Genomic DNA, 23,560 nt, shown 5'->3' with positions numbered 1-23,560 from the left:
AACCATACCACTAATTGTAGGACATCCCAGGTCTACCATACCCCTGGTTGTAGGACACCCCAGGTCTACCATACCACTATTTGTAGGACACCCCAGGTTTACCATACCATTATTTGTAGGACACCCCAGGCAACCATACCACTATTTGTAGGACACCCCAGGTCTACCATACCATTATTTGTAAGACACCCCAGGTCTACCCTACAACTATTTGTAGGACACCCCAGGTATACCATACCACTATTTGTAGGACACCCCAGGTCTACCATACCACTGGTTGAAGGACACTCCAGGTCTACCATACCACTATTTGTAGGACACCCCAGGTCTACCATACTACTATTTGTAGGACACCCCAGGTCTACCATACCACTGGTTGAAGGACACTCCAGGTCTACCATACCACTATTTGTAGGACACCCCAGGTCTACCATACCACTGGTTGAAGGACACTCCAGGTCTACCATACCACTATTTGTAGGACACCCCAGGTCGACCATACCACTATTTGTAGGACACCACAGGTCTACCATACCACTGGTTGAAGGACACTCCAGGTCTACCATACCACTGGTTGTAGGACACCCCAGGTCTACCATACCACTATTTGTAGGACACCCCAGGTCTACCATACCACTGGTTGAAGGACACTCCAGGTCTACCATACCACTATTTGTAGGACACCCCAGGTCTACCATACTACTATTTGTAGGACACCCCAGGTCTACCATACCACTAGCCGTAGGACCCCAAGTCTACCATACCACTGTTTGTAGGACACCCCAGGTCTACCATACCACTGTTATCAGGACACCCCAGGTCAACCATACCACTTGTTGTTGGACATCCCAGGTCAACCATACCACTGGTTATTGGACACCCCAGGTCAACCATACCACTGGCAGTAGGACACCCCAGGTCAACCATACCACTGGTTATTGGACACCCAAGGTCTACCATACCACTGGTTGTAGGACATCCCAGGTCTACAATACCACTGGTAGTAGGACACCCCAGGTCAACCATACCACTTGCAGTAGGATACCCCAGGTCAATCATACCACTGGTAGTACGACACCCCAGGTCTACCATACCACTGGTAGTAGGACACCCCAGGCCTACCATACCACTGTTATCAGGACACCCCTGCTTCACCCTGCCACTGGTAGCAGGGCACTCCTGCTTCACCCTGCCACTGGTAGCAGGGCACCCCTGCTTCACCCTACCACTGGTAGCAGAGCACCCCTACTTCACCCTACCACTGGTAGTAGGGCACCCCTGCTTCACCCTACCACTGGTAACAGAGCACCCCTACTTCCCCCTACCACTGGTAGCAGAGCACCCCTGCTTCACCCTACCACTGGTAGAAGAGCACCCCTACTATACCCTACCACTGGTAGCAGGGCACCCCTGCTTCACCCTACCACTGGTAGCAGAGTACCGCTACTTGACGCCTGATGGAGCATTAACTTCACCCCAGTGGAGACAAATCGACGTCTTCCTCTGCCCAACTTTCACTAGCGGATTACTTCTCCCCTCAAAGAGGTCACGACAGCACACATTAAGAGCGTCTCGAGAAAAGGGAAGAGAGAGAGACGGGAGTAACTGTGAAGATTTATGTCACACATGATAGAAGGAGATGAGGAGGTGGGAAGAAATTTGGAAAAGGGAAGACGTATTGGGTAATGGGAGGGACAGAAAGAGTGAGACAGGCAGACAGAGACAGAGAGATTAAAAAGAACTCTGACAGGTATCTCTTTCTACCCAGAATTTATATGCTGTATTCCAAGTCCCTTCTTTGAAGAGGGTCCTTCCCGTCCTTTTGCCTAAAATGGGTCACTCCTGTAGCTGTAAACACATAAGAAAAGTAATAAAATATCTAAATATCAGGCGAACAAGCGACAAACATTCCTAGGAGACAATAACACCACCAAGAGTCACCATGACTAAGTGAAACTGCAGCAGCTGGAGGTCACTAGTTTTCCCTTGTCACTGACACCATCTGTCTGTCACTGACACCAGTTGTCTATCATTGACACCAACTGTCTCTCCTTACACTGGCTGTCTGTCACTGATGCCAGCTCTCTATATGACACTGGAACCAGCTGTCTGTCACTCTCGTGATAGTCTTTAAGACCTCAGTTCACCATATCACTAATAGCAAGAATTCTTGAATCCCTAGGATAAGAAATACAGCAAACTTTCATTGTATATACATTGAAAGATACTGTACTCATACCTTTTACCGTTACTAATTAAAGGATACCATACTGTGTCTGTACACTGAGATATACACACCTCGTCGTGTATATACACTCAGAGATACACAATCTCACAAATATATACACAGAGATACGCCTCCTTTTGTATAAACGCTGAAATACGTACCTCCCAGTGTATATACACTAAGAGACACGTACCTCTCAGTATATCTACACTGACAGTCACTAGTTACCTCTCACTTAACAATAACAGACCTGAGTATAAAGACAAAATGTAGACGCTTTTATTTGCACTACATTGTCGTAATAAAGGCTTGTTCTGCATGATGTGTCTTTATAACTATATATTTTAGCATTACTCCTCACATTCACTTACAGAAGTACCGTGTTCTCATGTTTATTGGCATATTTATGATTATGTAGTGGCACTTGTCGCAATGTATATTTGTGTGAAAGTGTTTTTTACAATATAAATTTATGTACAAGATCTTACTGCATTGTAAATTTATGTAAAAAGGCTTGTTGCAACGTAAATTTATGTAGCTTGGATTTAGCAATGATAATTATTAAGTAGGACTTCTTGCACTGTAACTATATATTACAGTAATTGTTGCAATTAATTCGAAATTGCCACAAAAGATATTACATTTCCTGTCTCTTCCAAGGTGTCTATAACGTGGCTCTTTTAAAACGTAGTAAGACCGAGAAATTAATAACTAGCGAAATACTGGAATGTTAGTTTTAAGACTGACTTGTCGTGGACGGGAATCACTCATCAGTCTCCCATTTGACTGCCTCTATAACAGTGAAATGATCTGTGATTAAAAAGACGGACTGGAATCTTACCCGTTCCCTGAGCTGAGAAACAAACTTCAAATGTAATGAAAATGAGATACAAGAAATACGCTGTAAGTGAGAATCTTTAACATATATACGTATATGTGTGTGTGTGTGTACTCACCTAATTGTGGTTGCAGGGGTCGAGACTCAGCTGTGTGTGTGTGTGTGTTATTTCTAAAATAGCAGTTGTAAACAGCATCCAAACACTAAATATATTCAGTTTACAATGAATGGTGTATGGTATACGTAGACCATTCATAGTCTCATATCTAACATGAATATCAGATCACGTGAACTGATACACAATAATGGAACAACCACAGATGGAATTCTCTCGTTAAAAATTAAAATAAATACCAATGGTGTATGAACTAGTAACAATATATTAAAAACTAAATGGATAAACAAAGCCCGAGAGACTAAGAATGACTGCATGTATAATATTCCATGTGGTGCAAGTGGCAAGTTTTAGAAAGGAAAAACTGGTCAAAGTTTGGCTATGTTAGAGAAGCAACATAGTATAATGTGATGCGTGGTCATGATAAATATATACTTTTTTAATATAAAAAATATCATAGCTGGAGTAAAAAAAAGGGTTTTGTTAATATTGTAATATTAAGTATACCTGAGGGGAATATCATTGAAGCTTAAATTATCGCTGATATTGATTAAAGAAATTGAAACATGTCTTCTGGTCACTGGAGATGTGACAAAATAATTATAAACCTCTTGTGCAAGAGATATCTGCTCCTATAACCTTTCCATGGAGCTCTCTTGCAGTATGTTGCTTCTTAATGTGTCTACCAAATTTCTCACCTACCTTCGATTATTTTACAGTGGTTTACTGTGCATTAATCCTCACAAATGTCACACACACACACACACACAGCACACACACACACACACACACACACACACACACACACACACACACACACACACACACACACACACACACACACACACGTACACATATTGAGAAAATATAAATAAGTGATAATGTTATGTTTAATATAACAATTGAAACAAATGAACATCAGAAACCAATGAACTACAATACTGATCAACACTACCCACGCAACACATCTCCAGGTGTGGCGTAGTTAAGGTGACGCGCAGGTGAGCACAAACTCGATTGCTACGAGACAGGTGGTCAAGGATGTGTCAGACGTGGGTTGCTGTGACAGTCACTAAAACTCGTACCAGGTTACAGGTAGGTAGGTAGGTAAGTAGATAAGGTGTCCAGGTCATAGGTAGGTAGGTAAGAAGGTAAGTAAACAGGTAACAAGGTAGGCAAAGAGGTAATAGAGTACAAAGCCAAACATTATAGAAACCAGCATCAGGCAAGCCAGAACCTTCCTATGTTGTATAAAATGCAGTTTTAAATATATACATTTTTATACTACTTTCTAATATTTCAATTCACTTCCTAAAATTTCTTATTGATGAACACAATTTTTTTCATCAATCTTTCTACCACCTCCGTTTCCTCGTCCAGGTTCTTCATCAATACTTGTTGATTTTTAGACAAGATTTCACGATTTTAATTCTGTGAAAGATGATTTTAAATGTACTCTACCATTAATGATTTACAGATGGTATATGTTGAGCTCATGCATATTAGTTTAGTGCTAGTTCCTGTAGCTCAATGGTAACCTGGTAGCTAAGTGGTACCTCGTAGCTGAGTGGTACCTAGTAGCTAAGTGATACCTGGTAGCTGAGTGGTACCTTGTAGCTGAGTGGTACCTGATAGCTCAGTGGTACCTGATAGCTCAGTGGTACCGGGTAGGTGATTATTGCCTCACAGCTTAGTGATATCTTACTTGAAATTCATTCGGTTCACAACTGACAGGACCCCGATTTAATCCGACCCTGGCGAGACGGGTGGACCACTCTCATAACATCTATTGGCTTAATATCAATGGCTTAACACCAGTGGCTTAACACCAGTGGCTTAACACCAGTGGTTTACCACCAGTGGCTAAACACCAGTGGTTTAACACCAGTGGCTTAACACCAGTGGTTTAACACCCGTGGCTTAATACCTGTGGCTTAACACCAGTGGCTTAATACCTGTGGCTTAACATGGATTTGGTAAATCCCCATTGTGGGTGACAAAGCCTCACTGTGGGAAATACTTCGTCTACTAAAAATCTTACCCACAAGGTCAGAGTGAGAAACAAGCAGCAAAGTCAGAGTGAGACACAAAAAAAAGGTCAGAGTAAGAAACAGGAAACAAGGTCAGAGTGAGAAACGAGAAACAAGGTCAGAATAGAAACAGGAAATAAGGTCAGAGTGAGAAACAAGAAACAAGGTCAGAGTGAGAAACAAGAAACAAGGTCAGAGTGAGAAACGAGAAACAAGGTCAGAATAGAAACAGGAAATAAGGTTAGAGTGAGAAACAAGAAACAAGGTCAGAGTGAGAAACAAGAAACAAGGTCAGAGTGAGAAACGAGAAACAAGGTCAGAATAGAAACAGGAAACAAGGTCAGAGTGAGAAACAAGAAACAGGTCAGAGTGAGAAACAAAGAACAAAGTTAAAGTTTTAAAAGCTAAGTAGTGACTCATAGCCACCGACAATAATGATGATGATGATGATGGTGATGATAATGATGATGATAATGATAATAATGATGATGATAGTTACGTGGAAGCGCTAAACTCGTAGGGCTCACACAGCTCCTGGGGGAGGCATGAAATCTAGAGTAATCCGGGGTAGGTGAGGGTTCGCTCTGACTCCTCGGATCAAGAGCCCTTCACCTGCATCAAGGTACTCGGGTGTAGCTAGTGGAGTAGGTGCGTGATGCCCCTGACCTGGATGGTGGCACCTCTGCCCCACCTTCCCCCACCTCTACTTCCCCTACCCTGGCACCCCCTCCCCTCCCCTCCCTTCCTGGTATGATGCTGTCAGACTGGAATGTACCAGCTGCCAAGGTGTGTCACGTGCCAGCTGTGCCAGGCGTGTCAGGTGTGAGAGGTATGTCAGGTGTGTTAGGTGAGTCAGATGTGTCACGTGTCAAGTGTGCCAGGTGTGTCCCGTGTCAGCTGTGCCAGGTTTGTCAGGTGTGTCCGGTGTGTTGGGTGAATTAGGTGTGTCACGTGTGCCAGGTGCGTCTCGTGTCAGCTGTGCCAGGTGTGAGAGGTGTGCCAGGTGTGAGAGGTGTGCCAGGTGTGAGAGGTGTGCCAGGTGTGAGAGGTGTGCCAGGTGTGAGAGGTGTACCAGGTGTGAGAGGTGTGCCAGGTGTGAGAGGTGTGCCAGGTGTGAGAGGTGTGTCAGGTGTGAGAGGTGTGCCAGGTGTGAGAGGTGTGCCAGGTGTGAGAGGTGTGCCAGGTGTGAGAGGTGTGCCAGGTGTGAGAGGTGTGCCAGGTGTGAGAGGTGTACCTGGTGTGTTAGATGAGTCATGTGTGTAACGTGTCACATGTGTCATGTGTGCCAGGTGCGTATGGCGTGCCTATTGTGTCTGGTATATCAAGTGTCAAGTGTCAGGTGTCAGTTGTGTCAGGTGCCAGTTGTGTCAGGTATATACAGACGCTTTGAAGTGTTGCCCTTGCTTCTCTTGCTTTTGTTGTTATTGTTTCCTGTCGTTTTTGCTGCTGCTTGCTATAACAACAACAACAACAACAACAACAACAACAACAACAACAACAATAATAATAATAATAATAATAATAATAATAATAATAATAATAACCATTATTATTATTATTAATTATTGATATTACAGGTATCTTTCCTCTTGTGTGTACAAATGTGATAGAAGCATTGTAAATACTGAAACGACTCGGAAAGTTGGACCAAACGCATTATTCGACCTGCAGGTGCCAAATTATAAGGTAGATCTTCACATATTGCTCGCCCTCATGATCTGAAGAGAGTGGCAGCCAGCCCACCAGCTCACCAGCCACTTAGCCAACTAGCCAGCCAACTAGCGTGCCAACCAGTCAGCCAACCAGATAGCTAGTTAATCAGAAAAATCAACCAGCTAGCAAAGTCAACTATTTAGTCAGCTAACCAACTAACATGCCTGCCAGCCAAGTAAAGTACTCAGACAAAGTCTACGGTTGTAGCAACCACGTTTAACCTTGTCTGCTGATATCTCAGATGTTCGAGATTAGATAATCCACTATAACAATGTAAGTGTGGTATATTTTTTTGCGAATCAGCTTAACAACAGGAGGTCGTCAGGCCACTATCTTGAATATTACGATTCTTAAAGGTGATAAGAGCGTTTGATATGAGGTGCTCTGCGTCTAACTTAAATCCTCACCGATGAAATCATGTCACTCAACCTCCCAAAAAAATGACGTGTTGACATTATTGGAAGCAGAAGAACGCTAAGATTTTTCCAACAACTTTTAACATCTTTCTTATTTCAAGCTTGTTCGAGAGTTAGCATATGAGGAAAGTGTGTGGGAGAGAGGAGAGTGCGATGTATGCATGTAACGTTTACACACACACACACACACACACACACACACACACACACACACACACACACACACACACACACACACACACACACACACACACACACACACACACACACACATATATATATATATATATATATATATATATATATATATATATATATATATATATATATATATATAATGAGAAGGATACAGGAGCTCACCTTAGCCTCTCTCTACCTTGCAGCTTCTGGCCTTCATGGTGGGAGGATTTTTTAGTATTATTCAGCATTATAGGGCACATTAGCAGTGTGCTGCTATTCACTTCTATATGATAGATACACTATATTTTCCTGACGAAAATCTCTACCCTAGCCGGAGGGAAGGGGTAGGGGGACCAGCTGTGTAGTCCTGTGAGGAACATGTAATTTACTATTTATAATTAAATTATTTACATCTCGTCTTTGAAAATTGTTTTATTATTCAGGGTAAAACTTGATGCAGCAACTTGCGAGGTGGTAAGCAGCCCACCTAGAAAAATAAGAGGCAGTTTAGAGAGGAAGTCTTATTAAAAATATTGGTATTTTGTGATTCCATACAGTATAATATTAATTCTGTTATTTATATTCATATTGTGACTCGACCCTTCGTGTGGGTTACTCAAAACAGGAAGTGGTGGAGGTTCAGTCCTCTGTGTTTGTGCGTTACTTAGCACAAGGAAGGAGCGGTGGAGTCGCGATCATTCATCCTTGCAGGATTATCCAGCAAGAGTAGCTGAGGCGTACTCCTCCGTCCATGTGTGGAGGCTTGATGCTCTGTCCAGTAATCGCGAGACAAAGAGGCTGCTTTACTGCTCTAACCTAACTGATAAAATTTTGAAGGTAATTAAATCAAGGTTCTGCTGGAGATAACATGAGTGCTAGAGGCCCTTTGTTAGTATTTGATGAGCCTGAGATGACATTGTAGGTGTCAGAGGCCCTCAGCTAGAATATAACGAGACTGAGGTAGTACTGTAGGTGCCAGTGCCAGAGCAGGTGAGAGAGGCTGACATGACTTTGTAGGTGCTGACAGTATATGACCAGCCTTAGGTGGCATTATAGGTGCAAAGGGCTCTCTGCTTGTAGGTGGAAGGGCCTGACATGGCAGTGCGCCGGTGCCAGAGACCCTCTATAAGCAGGTGGCCGAACCTGAGGTGGCACTGTAAGGCAAATCGTCGTCAGACTCGATTTAGGTGGTTGGGAATGCCTTAAGTACTTTTTGTGAATCAGTGGCAAAGGTAAATTTGCACTCGGGAGATTGATGATGGCGGTGAGGCCACTCTGCAGTTTAATTGATACTCAGACGAGAATAATTGTGATTAAGCAACAACAAAGCAACAAGACCCAAGATGGATGGCACACCGCGGGGGAGTATACAAAGTGAACTGCAACCCGTCTTGTTGAAGGTGTGTATTAATTAAGCTCTGGACACTTGTCTTATGCACTGGACACGCGTGTCTTGTGTACTGGACACGCGTGTCTTGTGCAATGGACACGGGGGGATCTTAAGCCGTTGGATGTCTAATGTGAGCAAATTTCCACCAATTATCGCAATATGCAAAAACTTAAAGAACATTAAGAAAACAAAGACTGATTTATTATAATTAAGCAATTCAACAGCATAATTTCCTTAATTGGAAACATACTAATGGCGAAAACACATTAGAGAGCTAATAACTGGAAGACAAAGCAACAAATGAAGACAGCTGGACACTGCAGATACAATTGGGACGACGAGTTAAGTCGCAAGAAGCACAAGAAACTGAAAGTTGATATTTATGATAAATCATGCGACCAGGGATTGCAGTTGAAGGTGGTGGTTGGTGTGACAGCTTGCCGGCTGAGGCAGCACTGTGGGACCACTTCGAGGGAAGGGAAAGGGACTTCATGTAGGTAGGGCTCTTGATCCAAAGACTTGGAGGTAACCTACCATTTCTTGGATTAGTTTTGATTACCACCTATTTCTCAGGTATTATATAACCCCTACGGTTTTAACGTTTATTTACGAGTATTATATTACTACTACTACTGCTACAACTACTACTGCTACTATAAACAATAATAATATTAGTGAATAAAAATAACATAGCCTTGTTGACAGTGGTCGACTTACTGGGTAATTACAAAGATGTCAGTACCGCTGGTCGCACTGAGCGCAGGACCTTCCCTCAACCACGCTGATAAGTGCACTTTTCGGCACTGTGATTTTCATAGCAAGCATTGTATTGGTGAGGGTTAAGTAAGTTTATTCAGGTGCAGATACACATACATACAGTTTCATAAATTATCATACATAGCAGCATATGTGTAGATTACCTAGGATAATCCCCCCAAAAAGTCAGACGAAGTAACTTATTTCCATTGGGGTCATTGTAATATCTTATTATTTAAACCTTGCAAGTTAGCTTAAAATGTATCAAGAGCACTTGGGTTATGAAGACTTGTGTATCACCTGTTTGCCATTAGTAAAAAATACTCTAATTCTTAAATTACTGATTCAAGTAAACTGATATTGAGAAGAAGTTTTAGGGCTGAAGTAGAGAATTGTTTATGACTGGGTGAGGAGTTGTTTATGGCTGGGGTGGGGAGTTGTTTATGGCTGGGGTGGGGAGTTGTTTATGGCTGAGGTAGGGAGTTGTTTATGGCTGGGTTGGGGAGTTGTTTATGGCTGGGGTGGGGAGTTGTTAATGGCTGAGGTAGGGAGTTGTTTATGGCTGGGTTGGGGAGTTGTTTATGGCTGGGGTGGGGAGTTGTTTATGGCTGGGGTGGGGAGTTGTTTATGGCTGAGGTAGGGAGTTGTTTATGGCTGGGTTGGGGAGTTGTTTATGGCTGGGGTGGGGAGTTGTTTATGGCTGAGGTAGGGAGTTGTTTATGGCTGGGTTGGGGAGTTGTTTATGGCTGAGGTGAGGAGTTGTTTATGGCTGGGTGGGGAGTTGTTTATGGCTGAGGTAGGGAGTTGTTTATGGCTGGGTTGGGGAGTTGTTTATGGCTGAGGTGAGGAGTTGTTTATGGCTGGGGTGGGGAGTTGTTTATGGCTGAGGTAGGGAGTTGTTTATGGCTGGGGCGGGGAGTTGTTTATGGCTGGGGTGGGGAGTTGTTTATGGCTGAGGTGAGGAGTTGTTTATGGCTGAGGTGAGGAGTTGTTTATGGCTGGGGTGGGGAGTTGTTTATGGCTGAGGTAGGGAGTTGTTTATGGCTGGGTTGGGGAGTTGTTTATGGCTGAGGTGAGGAGTTGTTTATGGCTGGGTGGGGAGTTGTTTATGGCTGGGGCGGGGAGTTGTTTATGGCTGGGGTGAGGAGTTTGTGAGGATTGTTTGTGACCGTGTAAGGGTTGTTCATGGTAGGATTGAGGAGGGTGTTATTTGCTGGAATAGGGATAGACAAGCGAGAGTGTGGCATGCATATTGTAAGTAAATTATCTGATCTAAATTATGCGGTGTCTTCCCTTGAAAAGACTTCAAAAACTAAAACTTACAACATTAATCAAATTAAAGCTTTTATTAAACCAGATAAAGTCCAAATAAAGCTTACGAACCCTTTGCATGCCACAGAGTGGCTGCTAATACTTGATAATTTTCAAAAAAAAAAAAAACTAGTGTCCTATATATTCCCCAGGGATACAGAAGAGACGTCAGACTAGGGTAACTGGCACAGATTAAGGGATAAGGAGCAGATGCTGCCGTGTAAGAAAATAAAGAGAATTCTCTGACGTCATGAGTGCCATTAGCACTCACACAGAGGGAGGACGGTGCCGCCTCACCCTTCACACCTACATGTGGTGGTCCACTTCAAAATACTTAACCAAATATCTGCTTGAGAATCTAGTGGCATTTTGTGTATTATAACCTTGAAGCTAAATATATCATTGTCTTGTAAACATAAATGAGCTTAAGGTCACATTTGGAGAGTTATAAACAATATATTTTTCATATAGTCGGACTTGAGTCCTGGAAATGGGAAGTACAATGCCTGCACTTTAAAGGAGGGGTTTGGGATATTGGCAGTTTGGAGGGATATGTTGTGTATCTTTATACGTATATGCTTCTGAACTGTTGTATTCTGAGCACCTCTGCAAAAGCAGTGATAATGTGTGAGTGTGGTGAAAGTGTTGAATGATGATGAAAGTATTTTCTTTTTGGGGATTTTCTTTCTTTTTTGGGTCACCCCTGCCTCGGTGGGAGACGACCGACTTGTTGAAAAAAAAAAAAAAAAAAAAATATATATATATATATATATATATTTGTGTGTGTGTGTGTGTGTGTGTGTGTGTGTGTGTGTGTGTGTGTGTGTGTGTGTGTGTGTGTGTGTGTGTGTGTGTGTGTATTCCTGAAGAATTACACACAAAAGCTATTAGGAAAAGGCTTCATCAGGGGAACTAAGGATCCCGAAGCAGCTAGTGGTCTGTTCCAGCATCTCAGTGTTACAGTTCAGAGTGGTAATGCCTCATTGTATCCCATCAATTCTTAACACTTGGATGAAATATTTGAAACCTATTTATCAACGCACACTCTTGCGTATCGCTTTTAAAGTGCTGAACTTGTGAGGGTCATTCAGCGTATGGAATGGTGAAGGCTCGAGTCTCCGTCATATATGCAAAAACTGACATACTAATCAGCTATCATCCCCCTTTGTGTTTAAACATTCGTTCATTACAGTTCTTACCTGGTTCTCCTACAGAGACTTTACCTTCACCTAGAAAGAAAACACATCGCTTTTCCAATCCTTCATTAGCCTTGATACTGCTCAAGGGCTCTAGAGCCAAGGAATTAGAGCAAATCTCCATTTTCTATGATCAAACTTTATTACCTCCCATTCCCCCAGGGATGTTTAACCCCCAGAGGGTTCAGGACTTCCTCTTTATTATAACAATAATAATAATAATAATAATAATAATAATAATAATAATAATAATAATAATAATAATAATAATAATAATAATAATAATAATAATAATAATAATAATAATACCTACTAATTACTCTTTTACAAATAAGTTTTATTTTTTATTCTATTGCAAATTAATGTTATCTTGTAGGGATATCATAATGGCGACTGTTATTTGCAAATATCAGGACCCATTAATGTTGCATGTTTACTAGCTGGTCAAGAAGCTGGAGTATTGACCGAGGTCGCTGGCGTAGCTCACCTGTAGTATACTGACGAAGCAGGTGAATGTTGGCGAACATATGAATACTGACCGAGGAGAAACAATTGAATACTGACCAGGGAGGAACAGATGAATACTGACCAGGGAGAAACAGTTGAATACTGACCAGGGAGGAACAGATGAATACTGACCAAAGAGGAACAGATGAATACTGACCAGGGAGGAACAGATGAATACTGACCAGGGAGGAACAGATGAATACTGACCAGGGAGGAACAGATGAATACTGACCAGGGAGGAACAGATGAATACTGACCAAAGAGGAACAGATGAATACTGACCAAGGAGGAACAGATGAATACTGACCAAAGAGGAACAGATGAATACTGACCAGGGAGAAACAGTTGAATACTGACCAGGGAGGAACAGATGAATACTGACCAGGGAGAAACAGTTGAATACTGACCAGGGAGGAACAGATGAATACTGACCAAAGAGGAACAGATGAATACTGACCGAGGAGAAACAATTGAATACTGACCAGGGAGGAACAGATGAATACTGACCAGGGAGAAACAGTTGAATACTGACCAGGGAGGAACAGATGAATACTGACCAAAGAGGAACAGATGAATACTGACCAGGGAGGAACAGATGAATACTGACCAGGGAGGAACAGATGAATACTGACCAGGGAGGAACAGATGAATACTGACCAGGGAGGAACAGATGAATACTGACCAGGGAGGAACAGATGAATACTGACCAGGGACGAACAGATGAATACTGACCAGGGACGAACAGATGAATACTGACCAGGGAGGAACAGATGAATACTGACCAAAGAGGAACAGATGAATACTGACCAAGGAGGAACAGATGAATACTGACCAAAGAGGAACAGATGAATACTGACCAGGGAGGAACAGATGAATACTGACCAGGGAGGAACAGATGAATACTGACGAAAGAGGAACAGATGAATACTGACCAGGGAGGAACAGATGAATACTGACGAAAGAGGAACAGATGAATACTGACCAGGGAGGAACAGATGAATACTGACCAGGGAGGAACAGATGAATACTGACGAAAGAGGAACAGATGAATACTGACCAGGGAGGAACAGATGAATACTGACCAGGGAGGAACAGATGAATACTGACCAAAGAGGAACAGATGAATACTGACCAGGGAGGAACAGATGAATACTGACCATGGAGGAACAGATGAATACTGACCAGGGAGGAACAGATGAATACTGACCAAAGAGGAACAGATGAATACTGACCAGGGAGGAACAGATGAATACTGACCAGGGAGGAACAGATGAATACTGACCAGGGAGGAACAGATGAATACTGACCAGGGAGGAACAGATGAATACTGACCAGGGAGGAACAGATGAATACTGACCAGGGACGAACAGATGAATACTGACCAGGGACGAACAGATGAATACTGACCAGGGAGGAACAGATGAATACTGACCAGGGAGGAACAGATGAATACTGACCAAAGAGGAACAGATGAATACTGACCAGGGAGGAACAGATGAATACTGACCAAAGAGGAACAGATGAATACTGACCAGGGAGGAACAGATGAATACTGACCAAAGAGGAACAGATGAATACTGACCAGGGAGGAACAGATGAATATTCAAAAAAGAGAAAGAAGTGAATAGATAAACAATGACTTATGAAAGGGAAGCGAATATTGACCAAGGATGCAGAGATGAATATTCACAAAAGAAAGAGATGGAGTCGAATATTGAATACAGAGGAAAATAATATTGACAGGGAGATAAAGAGTGATCAAGGAGGAGGAGGAGGAGGAGGTGGTGGAGGAGGAAGAAGAAGAAAAAATATTGGTCAAAAAGAAGAATATTAGCCAAAAAGAAGAGTATTGACCAAAGAGGAAGATAGGAATACTGACCAAGGTTGTTGCTGTCAGCGTCAGTCGTATATTCTTGCGGATGTTTACGTGGATATTTATAGTGTGTTCTTAAGGGAATGAGAGAAGTGGGGTGAGAGGAGGGCTCACACGCCCTTATGACAGTATAAATCATTCTATTTGTCGAGGATGAGGCCGTTTAGTGCTGCGTTAGTCATCCAGATTTGCATGCAGGAATGTGTGTGTGTGTGTGTGTGTGTGTGTGTGTGTGTGTGTGTGTGTGTGTGTGTGTGTGTGGGTGTGTGGGTGTGTGTGGGTGTGTGTGGGTGTGTGTGTGGGTGTGTGTGTGTGGGTACTCACCTAGTTGTACTCACCTAGTTGAGGTTGCGGGGCTCGAGTCCGAGCTCCTGGCCCCGCCTCTTCACTGATCGCTACTAGGTCACTCTCCCTGAGCCGTGAGCTTTATCATACCTCTGCTTAAAGCTATGTTGTGTGTGTGTGTGTGTGTGTGTGTGTGTGTGTGTGTGTGTGTGTGTGTGTGCGTGTGTGTGTGTGTGTGTGTGTGTACTAAAACCATGTATGGAGTTTTTCTCTATTATTTCCCCTCCTCGTTAATTAACACAAGTCTGTCATTCACCTGAGTACTTAGTCTCCATCTGTGACATCATCTTCTGGTGCCTCTCACTCTAGTCAATCTTTATGAACTTTCTTAATTCCTCTGAGTATCTTGTATAATATTGTTATAGCTCCTTCCCCTCTCCTCACCTTTCCCATTGCCATTGATACTAGGTTCATCTTATTCTTTCCTGCCTCTCACATTTCTTGATTAGTTTTGTGGCAAATTAAGTGTTTTTCGAAAGTTTATGTTGTAATAAAGTAGGTAGAATTACCGACAATATGTAAAGTAAAAGGACACAAGTGCAACTAATGTGACATTTATTGTGGCAACGTATCGCTCTCCTGGAGAGCGAAACGTTGCCACAATAAATGTCACATTAGTTGCACTTGTGTCCTTTTACTTTACAAAGTTTATGTTGTTGACAAGATGTAGGTTCCAAGCCGGTGGTACATACTCGAGGACTAACCTGACATACGTATGACTGATTCTTTGTTTAGACTAATAAAGGTAAATATTACCATTGTCAGTTGGACACACACACACACGACCACATACACACACACACACGACCACATACACACACACACACGACCACATACACACACACACACTGAGAAGAATTGACAAGGTGGACAAAAACAGGATGTTCCAGAGATGGGACACAGTAACAACGGGGCTCAGTTGGATGTTGAAGACGCAGATGAATCACAGGGATGTTAGGAAGTATTTCTTCAGTCACAGAGTAGTCAGGAAGTGGAATAGTTTAGGAAGCGATGTAGTGGAGGCAGGTTCCATACATAGCTTTAAGCAGAGGTATGATAAAGCTCACGGTTCAGGGAGAGTGACCTAGTAGCGACCAGTGAAGGGGCGGTGCCAGGAGCTAGGACTCGACATCTGCAACCTCAACTAGGTGAGTACACACACACACACACACACACACACACACACACACACACACACACACGCATGCACGCGCGCGCACACATACACACACACACACACACGCACACACACACACACACACCAAACACACACACACGCACACACATGCATTCCCTCCCTCCTGAGAGAGGGAGCAGATGCACTATGTGTGCTATTACCAATAATCTTCAATAAATCTGTTGAAACAGGGCATCTGCCTGATGTGTGGAAGATAGCAAACGTAGAGGAGACAGACAGGTAACATTAAACCACAGACCTGTGTCACTAACATGTATAGTATGTAACGTTATTGGGAAGATTGTCAGGAGAACAGTGGTGGAGCACCTAGAAAAGAACGGGATCATAAATGACAACCAGCACAGCTTCAGGGAAGGGAAATCCTGCGTCACAAACCTATTTGAGTTCTACGACAAGGTAACAGACGTAAGACAGAAGAGAGAGGGATGGATAGACTGCGGCTTCTTGGACTGAAAGAAGGCTTTCGATACAGTAGTGCACAATAGGACTGGTTGAAAAACTGGAGGAACAGGCGAAAAACGGAAAGTACATCAGGGAATACCTGACAAAAAGGAAACAAAATTTGTAGGTATGTGACGAGGTGTCAAGGTGGGTGACTGTGTCAGCACCTAGGTCCGGTGCCGTTTCATGTATATGTGAATGACATGACAGAAGGGATAGATTCAGAGGTGTCCCTGTTAACAGACGATGTGAAGCTAATGAGGAGGAAAATACATGTTTTTGAGGATCAGGTAAGCCTACAAGGAGATCTGGACAGGCTGCAAGCCTGGTTCGACAAATGGCTCCTGGAGTTTAACCCCACCAAGTGCAAAGTCATGAAGTTTGGGGAAGGACAAAGAAAACCGCAAACGGAGCACAACCTAGGGGGTCAAAGGCTGCAAAACTCACTTAAGGAAAAAGATATATGGGTGAGCATTATACCGAGCACATCTCCTGAGGTGCACATCAAACAAATAACGGCTGCAGCATATGGGCGCTTGGCAAGCCTAAGAACAGCGTTTCTACATTTAAGTAAGGAGTCATTCAAGACACTGTGTACTTCAGGTTCGTACTGGAGTACGCAGCACCAGTATGGAAGCCGCACCTGGTCAAACACGTCAAGAAATTAGAGAATGTGTAAAGATGGCAACAAGACTAATCCTGGAGCTAAGGGGTATGGCTTACGAGGAGAGGTTAAGGATGACGGGAGAGATAGGGGAAACATGATAACAACGTACAAAATACTGAGAGGATTTGACAAGGTATCCACCTTGATGGGACACTGCAACATGGGGTCACAGCTGAAAGCTGAAAACTCAGATCAGTCACAGGGATGTTAGGAAACATTTCTTCAGTAACAGAGATGTCAGGAAGTGGAACAGTCTGGAGTGACGTAGTGGAGGCAGAATCCATGCATAGCTTTAAGAACAGATACGATAAAGTGAAGGGAGTGGACCTAGTAGCGACCAGTGAAGAGGCGGGGCAGGAGCTCGACACCTGCAACTACAACTAGGTGAGTACACACACACGCATACACATTCACACATGCGTAATATGGATGGTAATAAAATCATGATCTGGAGTGGAAGAGTAATGAAGCAAGTACCTGAGGGATGTCTTGACAATACATAATATGTAATGGATAATTTCATTATATTTAAGAGGTGATATATAATAAAACGTATATTACCCCTACAGCAAGACACGTTGCCGAACTTTACGGATTTTATCACCCTTTTTGTGTGTAGATTCAAGAAAGTTTTCTTACAAAGCGACCGAAGGTTAACTCAGGCGGTTTTATGTCGCCTGAAACGACCTTAGTTCAAAATAGCCTTAGTCTGTCAAAATTCCCTTAGACTTTAGAAGAGAGAGAGAGAGAGAGAGAGAGAGAGAGAGAGAGAGAGAAGAGAGAGAAGAGAGAGAGAGAGAGAGAGAGAGAGAGAGAGAGAGAGAGAGAGAGAGAGAGAGAGAGAGAGAGAGAGAGAGAGAGAGAGAGAGAGAGAGAGAGAGAGAGAGAGAGAGAGAGAGAGAGAGAGAGAGAGAGAGAGAGAGAGAGAGAGAGAGAGAGAGAGAGAGAGAGAGAGAGAGAGAGAGAGAGAGAGAGAGAGAGAGAGAGAGAGAGAGAACGCCGCTCAAGGGGAAGGAAACAGGGTTGAGAGATTCTTCGTAGTTTTCAGATATAACGCTTTCCAACAATGATAATCCAATTAACCAGCACTTCGTATATCAAAGAAAGTATGTAATTATATGAAGTAACACAATTGTATATTACCTTAATAATGAAAGTACTGGGAATACTCAGTTACTAGTAAAAGTAACAGGTATGTTTACTTGGTTACTGGGAGGTTAATATATTGTTGTATTACAGTGATCTATTTTACATCTATGAGAAATGGAAATACAAACTATACTGGAGAAGGTACACTTTTATTTAGTTAGTGCTCTGCAGTTCCCTTATAAACTTCCATTTGTGAGTTGGTTCACCCAGGGTCAAGGCTCAGTCCAATCTGTCAGTGTAGCTAGTTGGTCTTCCCATGGTAAAAGAACAGGGAACTCTTGCACTATCGGCTTTCCCGTCTCAGGTGGACGGGTAGGAAGCAGCAACATCACCGAGAGAGCCAGTAAACGAGAGCGAGACTCACAGCCAGTGAGCGAGAAATTTATCCAGAACGAAGGTGGTAATTAGAGCATAACGAAGAGTGGAGATTGTGGAATACAGATAAGCGATGCAGTAAAACAGGAGAATATCTACGTGCAGAAAACTGAGCAAAAGCATTCATTAGTGGCAGGTGTAAATAAGTCAGGTGCTGCAGCGGGGGTCGTAAATCAGTCATATTAAAGGATAGAAGCTGGTAAATATTGAGCCGGTGCAAGTTATTCACACTCAGGAAGGAGGTAGTAGGAGAGGGGGAATAGGGGCAGAAGCAGAAAGAAGAGGAACAGGAAAAGGGGAGGAGGAATAGGAAGGGTGATCAGACAGGAGAGAAGAAAAGGGAGGAGCAGAGTAAGGAGCAGAAGGGAAAGAGGTAAAAGAAGAGGAGTTTGATGGATAAAGGAGGTGGGACACAGAAGAGGGAGGTGTAGGAAAATGTACAGGGGGAGGTGCAGAACAGCAGGAAGAGAGAAAGGAAGAGCAAGAGGTAGTAGGTTCTGGAGGACAAGAACCTGGTGTGTTATATATAAGCAACGACTATGAGCGTTATTTAAGAGTGGATGTCCCTGAAAAGTATATGGAAACCAGAGTTGTCTGTTACTGTGTTACGAGCGGACTACTGGCTAGTAACCCACATCCAAAAGGAACGTTGGGAAGTACTGGCAGTAAAATTATAGATACGCGGAACAAGCTGCCAAGTATAGCCAATGAAGCTAATACTCTGCATAGCTTCTAAAATAGGATAGACAAATAAATACTGTCTAAGCAGTTATTCTCAATATTGGATTGAAAAAGCCTCTGGTTGGCGAAACATTTAAAGGTATCAGTGTGTTGCACTTGTGTCTCATTCTGCATCTGGTTTATAACGTTCAGCATTAATATAATGAGAAGTATGAGGAAAATTACCATGATAGAAGCCATAGGTCCATAACAGTGTTTTCCTATTTCTATGTATGTTTTTATATATTCTGATTCCTTAGACAAATAAATATGCTACATAACCCAAAAATAAGATAAAGGAAGAACCTTGTACCATGTATGAATGTTGCTTGAAAGCATATACGCACCAATAAAATCAATTTATAATAAACTATTTTGATGGATCTGACTCCAAAACAAGAAAAGAAAAGCAAGAAAGAAGTTCGTTAATTGGGTTTAAAGTCTATCCACTATACGAGGGTCAAGAGTGCATGTAACTTGCTCACCACCAGTCAAGAATACTTTAATCAATGAAACAGGGATTAAACTTAACTTTCAATATATGTTAAACTTAACGCTTAACGTGTAATATACGTGAAAGCAACTTAATGTAAAGATTTGCATTTGAATTTGAGGGAAGCATAATTTGATGCAGTTTCGAAAAAAAAATATAATGAGCATTTATTTTTGCAAGTAAACGGGGGGTAATATTTAACGATTTTTAAAGAATATGATAGAATAAGTCTAATTTTAACAAGGCCTTTCAACCAAACAATTTTTATGAACCAGACAGCAAAAGAAATAATAATAATAATAATAATAATAATAATAATAATAATAATAATAATAATAATAATAATAATAATAATAATAATAATATAAAAATTAAAATAATAATGATGATATGTTATTATTATTATTATTATTATTATTATTATTATTATTATTATTATTATTATTATTATTATTATTATATTCACATGAAAAAGTAAGTCTATAATGGCTATATTTTGCCTGAGGAATGTGAAGTAATCAGGTAAGATAGCAGATCTTCACAACATGAAGGCTTCTCCCCACACCTACGTGTTTCCCATGAAAAGAAACGTCCTCTTAAGATCAGTTCTTCGAGAGTTTGAATCCTTGTTACAAGGCTTAAGTATCCTGTGGCTTGTGTGCGTGTGCTGCTGTGTAGGCTTGGTCTGCTCTAATTGGGTTTTATCTGATGTTATTGAGAATGTTACTTTCAATTATAGTCTCTGCCTTGCTTTAATCTCCTTGTATCTACGTGTTGCAACAGATTTGTATCTCGTGTCTAGTGGCTTAACCTGAATAATTGCATTGAGTTTCATAATATATTTGATAGTGGTGAAAGAGAGAGAGAGAGAGAGAGAGAGAGAGAGAGAGAGAGAGAGAGAGAGAGAGAGAGAGAGAGAGAGAGAGAGAGAGAGAAGAGAGAGAGGGGAGAGAGAGAGAGAGAGAGAGAGAGAGAGAGAGAGAGAGAGCGGTATTTAACTGATTTCATATGTGACCCTATATAAGCAGGTCACAGCTGATGGTCAGACCAAGAGCTTCTCCGGCTAATGGGCCAAAAAGTCGTATGTATCTTCAATGGAACCCAGTTTCTTACTGGAGTTTTAAGAAAAGCTTAAGCATCATTGTTTCTTGTGATGAACACACCACCGACACGTCGCTGTAGTAGCCACAGACTACACCACATTGTTGTAGCCAGACAATACACTACCGTGTGCTGTGAATTCCGTGCTCTAGGCATAGGTTAATGACGCACTGATTGCCACACACACACACACACACACGTGTGTGTGTGTGTGTGTGTGTGTTCAAACATTTTAAAAATATCACACACTTTTGTCTTCCATTTCACCTGGTTTGAAAGCAAAGGTATATTGGATTACTCTAATAACTATCTAAATAAATTTTATTTGTAAATAAGAAGTTTGTGGAAGGATTAGCCAGATTTTCCCAGGCGGGTTATATTTTTCCCACGTCCCCCATGACCGCCACTCTGCAAGTGTGAGTGTAGAGAAGTGTCGTCCAGTGTTCAGCTCTACACCTCCCTCATGACTTGTCTTACTTTACTGATCTTCAAGTTCAAAATTTCACTTAGGGAAATGTGCCCTTTTATTTTCAGTCGATTCATTGTTGACACTAAGATTCACTGGCAATTATAAAAACGAACAGAATTTACTGCAAATATATAATAGTGTTTCTGATGTCTGAATGCTGAAACAGCCAAAGATGGAACTAATGTCGCCGATAACGTGTCAACTATTAGTGCTGTAACATACTGTCTTCATAGTGAGCATTTATTCACAAGATGAGTAGGGCTGCCTAATAAACTTGCTCCTTAGGGGGACAAAATCTTACAGCTGCCTCACGATAAGCAGATGCGGCGAGAGGAAGAATCTTCCTCCCAGAGGATAGGTAATAAAGTCCCAACTTTAGGGAGAAAATATTGTTTAGAGACGTACCTGAGCATCTTCTGGGTATTCATCGTACTCCTTGAAGTCATGGCTGTCAATGGTGAAGCGTAGGATGTCCTCCATGTGACTCTGCATCTCCAGCATCCTGCCCTCCAGTTCGCTGACACGATCTACCTGCTGCACTGTCACGGAAGCTGTAACGCACGCCACCACCAGAGCGACGATACTCACGCCCGTGGCCACCCACGCCACCCATTGCCTCTTGCAGGCGTGTGGAGGCGACAGTACTGCATACATTGGAGTTTTCTCCATGTTCTTAATAAAAATTTACTCTCTGCCTTCAAAAGTCTTTGATAAGTAACAAGGCTTGGGACTGTGAATAGCGAGACACTGTGTGTGTCTAGCACGAGGTGTGTAGGACACTGTGTGTCTCTAGCACGAGATGTTTAAGAAACTGTCTAGCATGAAAAATACTATGAATCTCTCGCATGGGGTGTTTTAGACTGTCTAGCACGGGTTGTGTGAGACACTGTGTCTCTAGCACGGGGTGTGGCTGCACCACGTGTATGTATGTGTGTGTGTGTGTGTGTGGGGAGCGGTATGGAGACTGGGCACCCTGGGAACCCTCTACCTTGACTGCCACGCGCGCACTGCCCTGCCTCGCCTCCTGCTCGCTTATATCAACCCCAGCAGGCACGCACTCCCTTCAAGCCTCCCCAGCAAGCACTGCATTGACATCTACGCCCACGCCTAGGACTCACCGCCCAGCTATGTCGTAATGCGTGCCACTGCAGCCATTGAGAGGAAAGATCGGTGAGCAGCAGCATCATGTCCCCAAGGTCACACAGCCAGGAATATCCTGTGTTCAGACAGCGCGGGGATGGCTATCACAATACTCACGGGAAGGATATTGCATACGTTGTTATGACGTCTCCTAATACGGTGTTGTGGCTCGTCACACATGCGAACTGCCACTCAGGATGCGTACAGCAACGCAGGCTGGGTACAGATACTCAAGCTGGGTGCAGATACTCAAGCTGGGTGCTGATATGGATACTGACACTCAGGCTGGGTACAGCCCGGGCTCAGCTACTCAGGCTGGATATAGACATCGGTAAGGAGGAGCTGTATCTTAACTTCCGCTAAGGAATTCCCAAAAGCCTTTAAGGCTTTTGGGAATTCCTTAAGGCTTTCTCGCTCATCTGTTACGCGTCGCATAAAGTTCTCTGTCAAGCCTGACCGAAGCTCCACAAACACATCTGTCATGTCTGCCGTATATTAATAAATCACACACACACACATACACACATAATACACACACACACACACACACACACACACACACACACACGCACACACACACACACACACACACACACACACACACACACACACACACACACACACACACACACACACACACACACACACACACACACACACACACACACACAAAGACAGGATGTTCCAGAGATGGGACACAGTAACAAGGGGACAGAGTTGGAAGTTAAAGACACAGATGAATCACAGGGATGTTAGGAAGTATTTCTTCAGCCACAGAGTAGTCAGAAAGTGGAATAGTTTGGGAAGCGATGTAGTGGAGGCAGGATCCATACATAGCTTTAAGCAGAGGTGGGATCAAGCTCACGGTTCAGGGGGAGTGACCTAGTAGCGACCAGTGAAGAGGCGGGGC

At 42.8% G+C, this 23,560-nt stretch overlaps 1 protein-coding gene across 6 annotated transcripts in view; it reads right to left on the bottom strand.

Annotated features, from left to right (window-relative positions):
- The window catches only part of egr (TNF superfamily member 12 eiger), a 225,431-nt gene extending 202,866 nt beyond the window's left edge, over positions 1–22,565 (bottom strand). For 2 of the 6 annotated variants that reach the window (XM_070096193.1, XM_070096197.1), the window contains exon 1: positions 21,916–22,563. In XM_070096193.1, coding sequence (XP_069952294.1) covers positions 21,916–22,179 — 264 coding nt within the window. In that variant the 5' untranslated portion in view covers positions 22,180–22,563. Of the gene's footprint in view, positions 1–21,915 lie in introns of all 6 variants that reach the window. The other 4 variants (XM_070096195.1, XM_070096198.1, XM_070096194.1 and 1 more) reach the window with 3 other exon arrangements.
- Between the last annotated feature and the right edge of the window lie 995 nt (positions 22,566–23,560).

The sequence above is a fragment of the Cherax quadricarinatus genome, chromosome 52 (genome assembly GCF_038502225.1).
Source record: "Cherax quadricarinatus isolate ZL_2023a chromosome 52, ASM3850222v1, whole genome shotgun sequence".
NCBI lineage: Eukaryota > Metazoa > Arthropoda > Malacostraca > Decapoda > Parastacidae > Cherax > Cherax quadricarinatus.
This window is presented reverse-complemented; position numbering and strand designations above follow the sequence as displayed.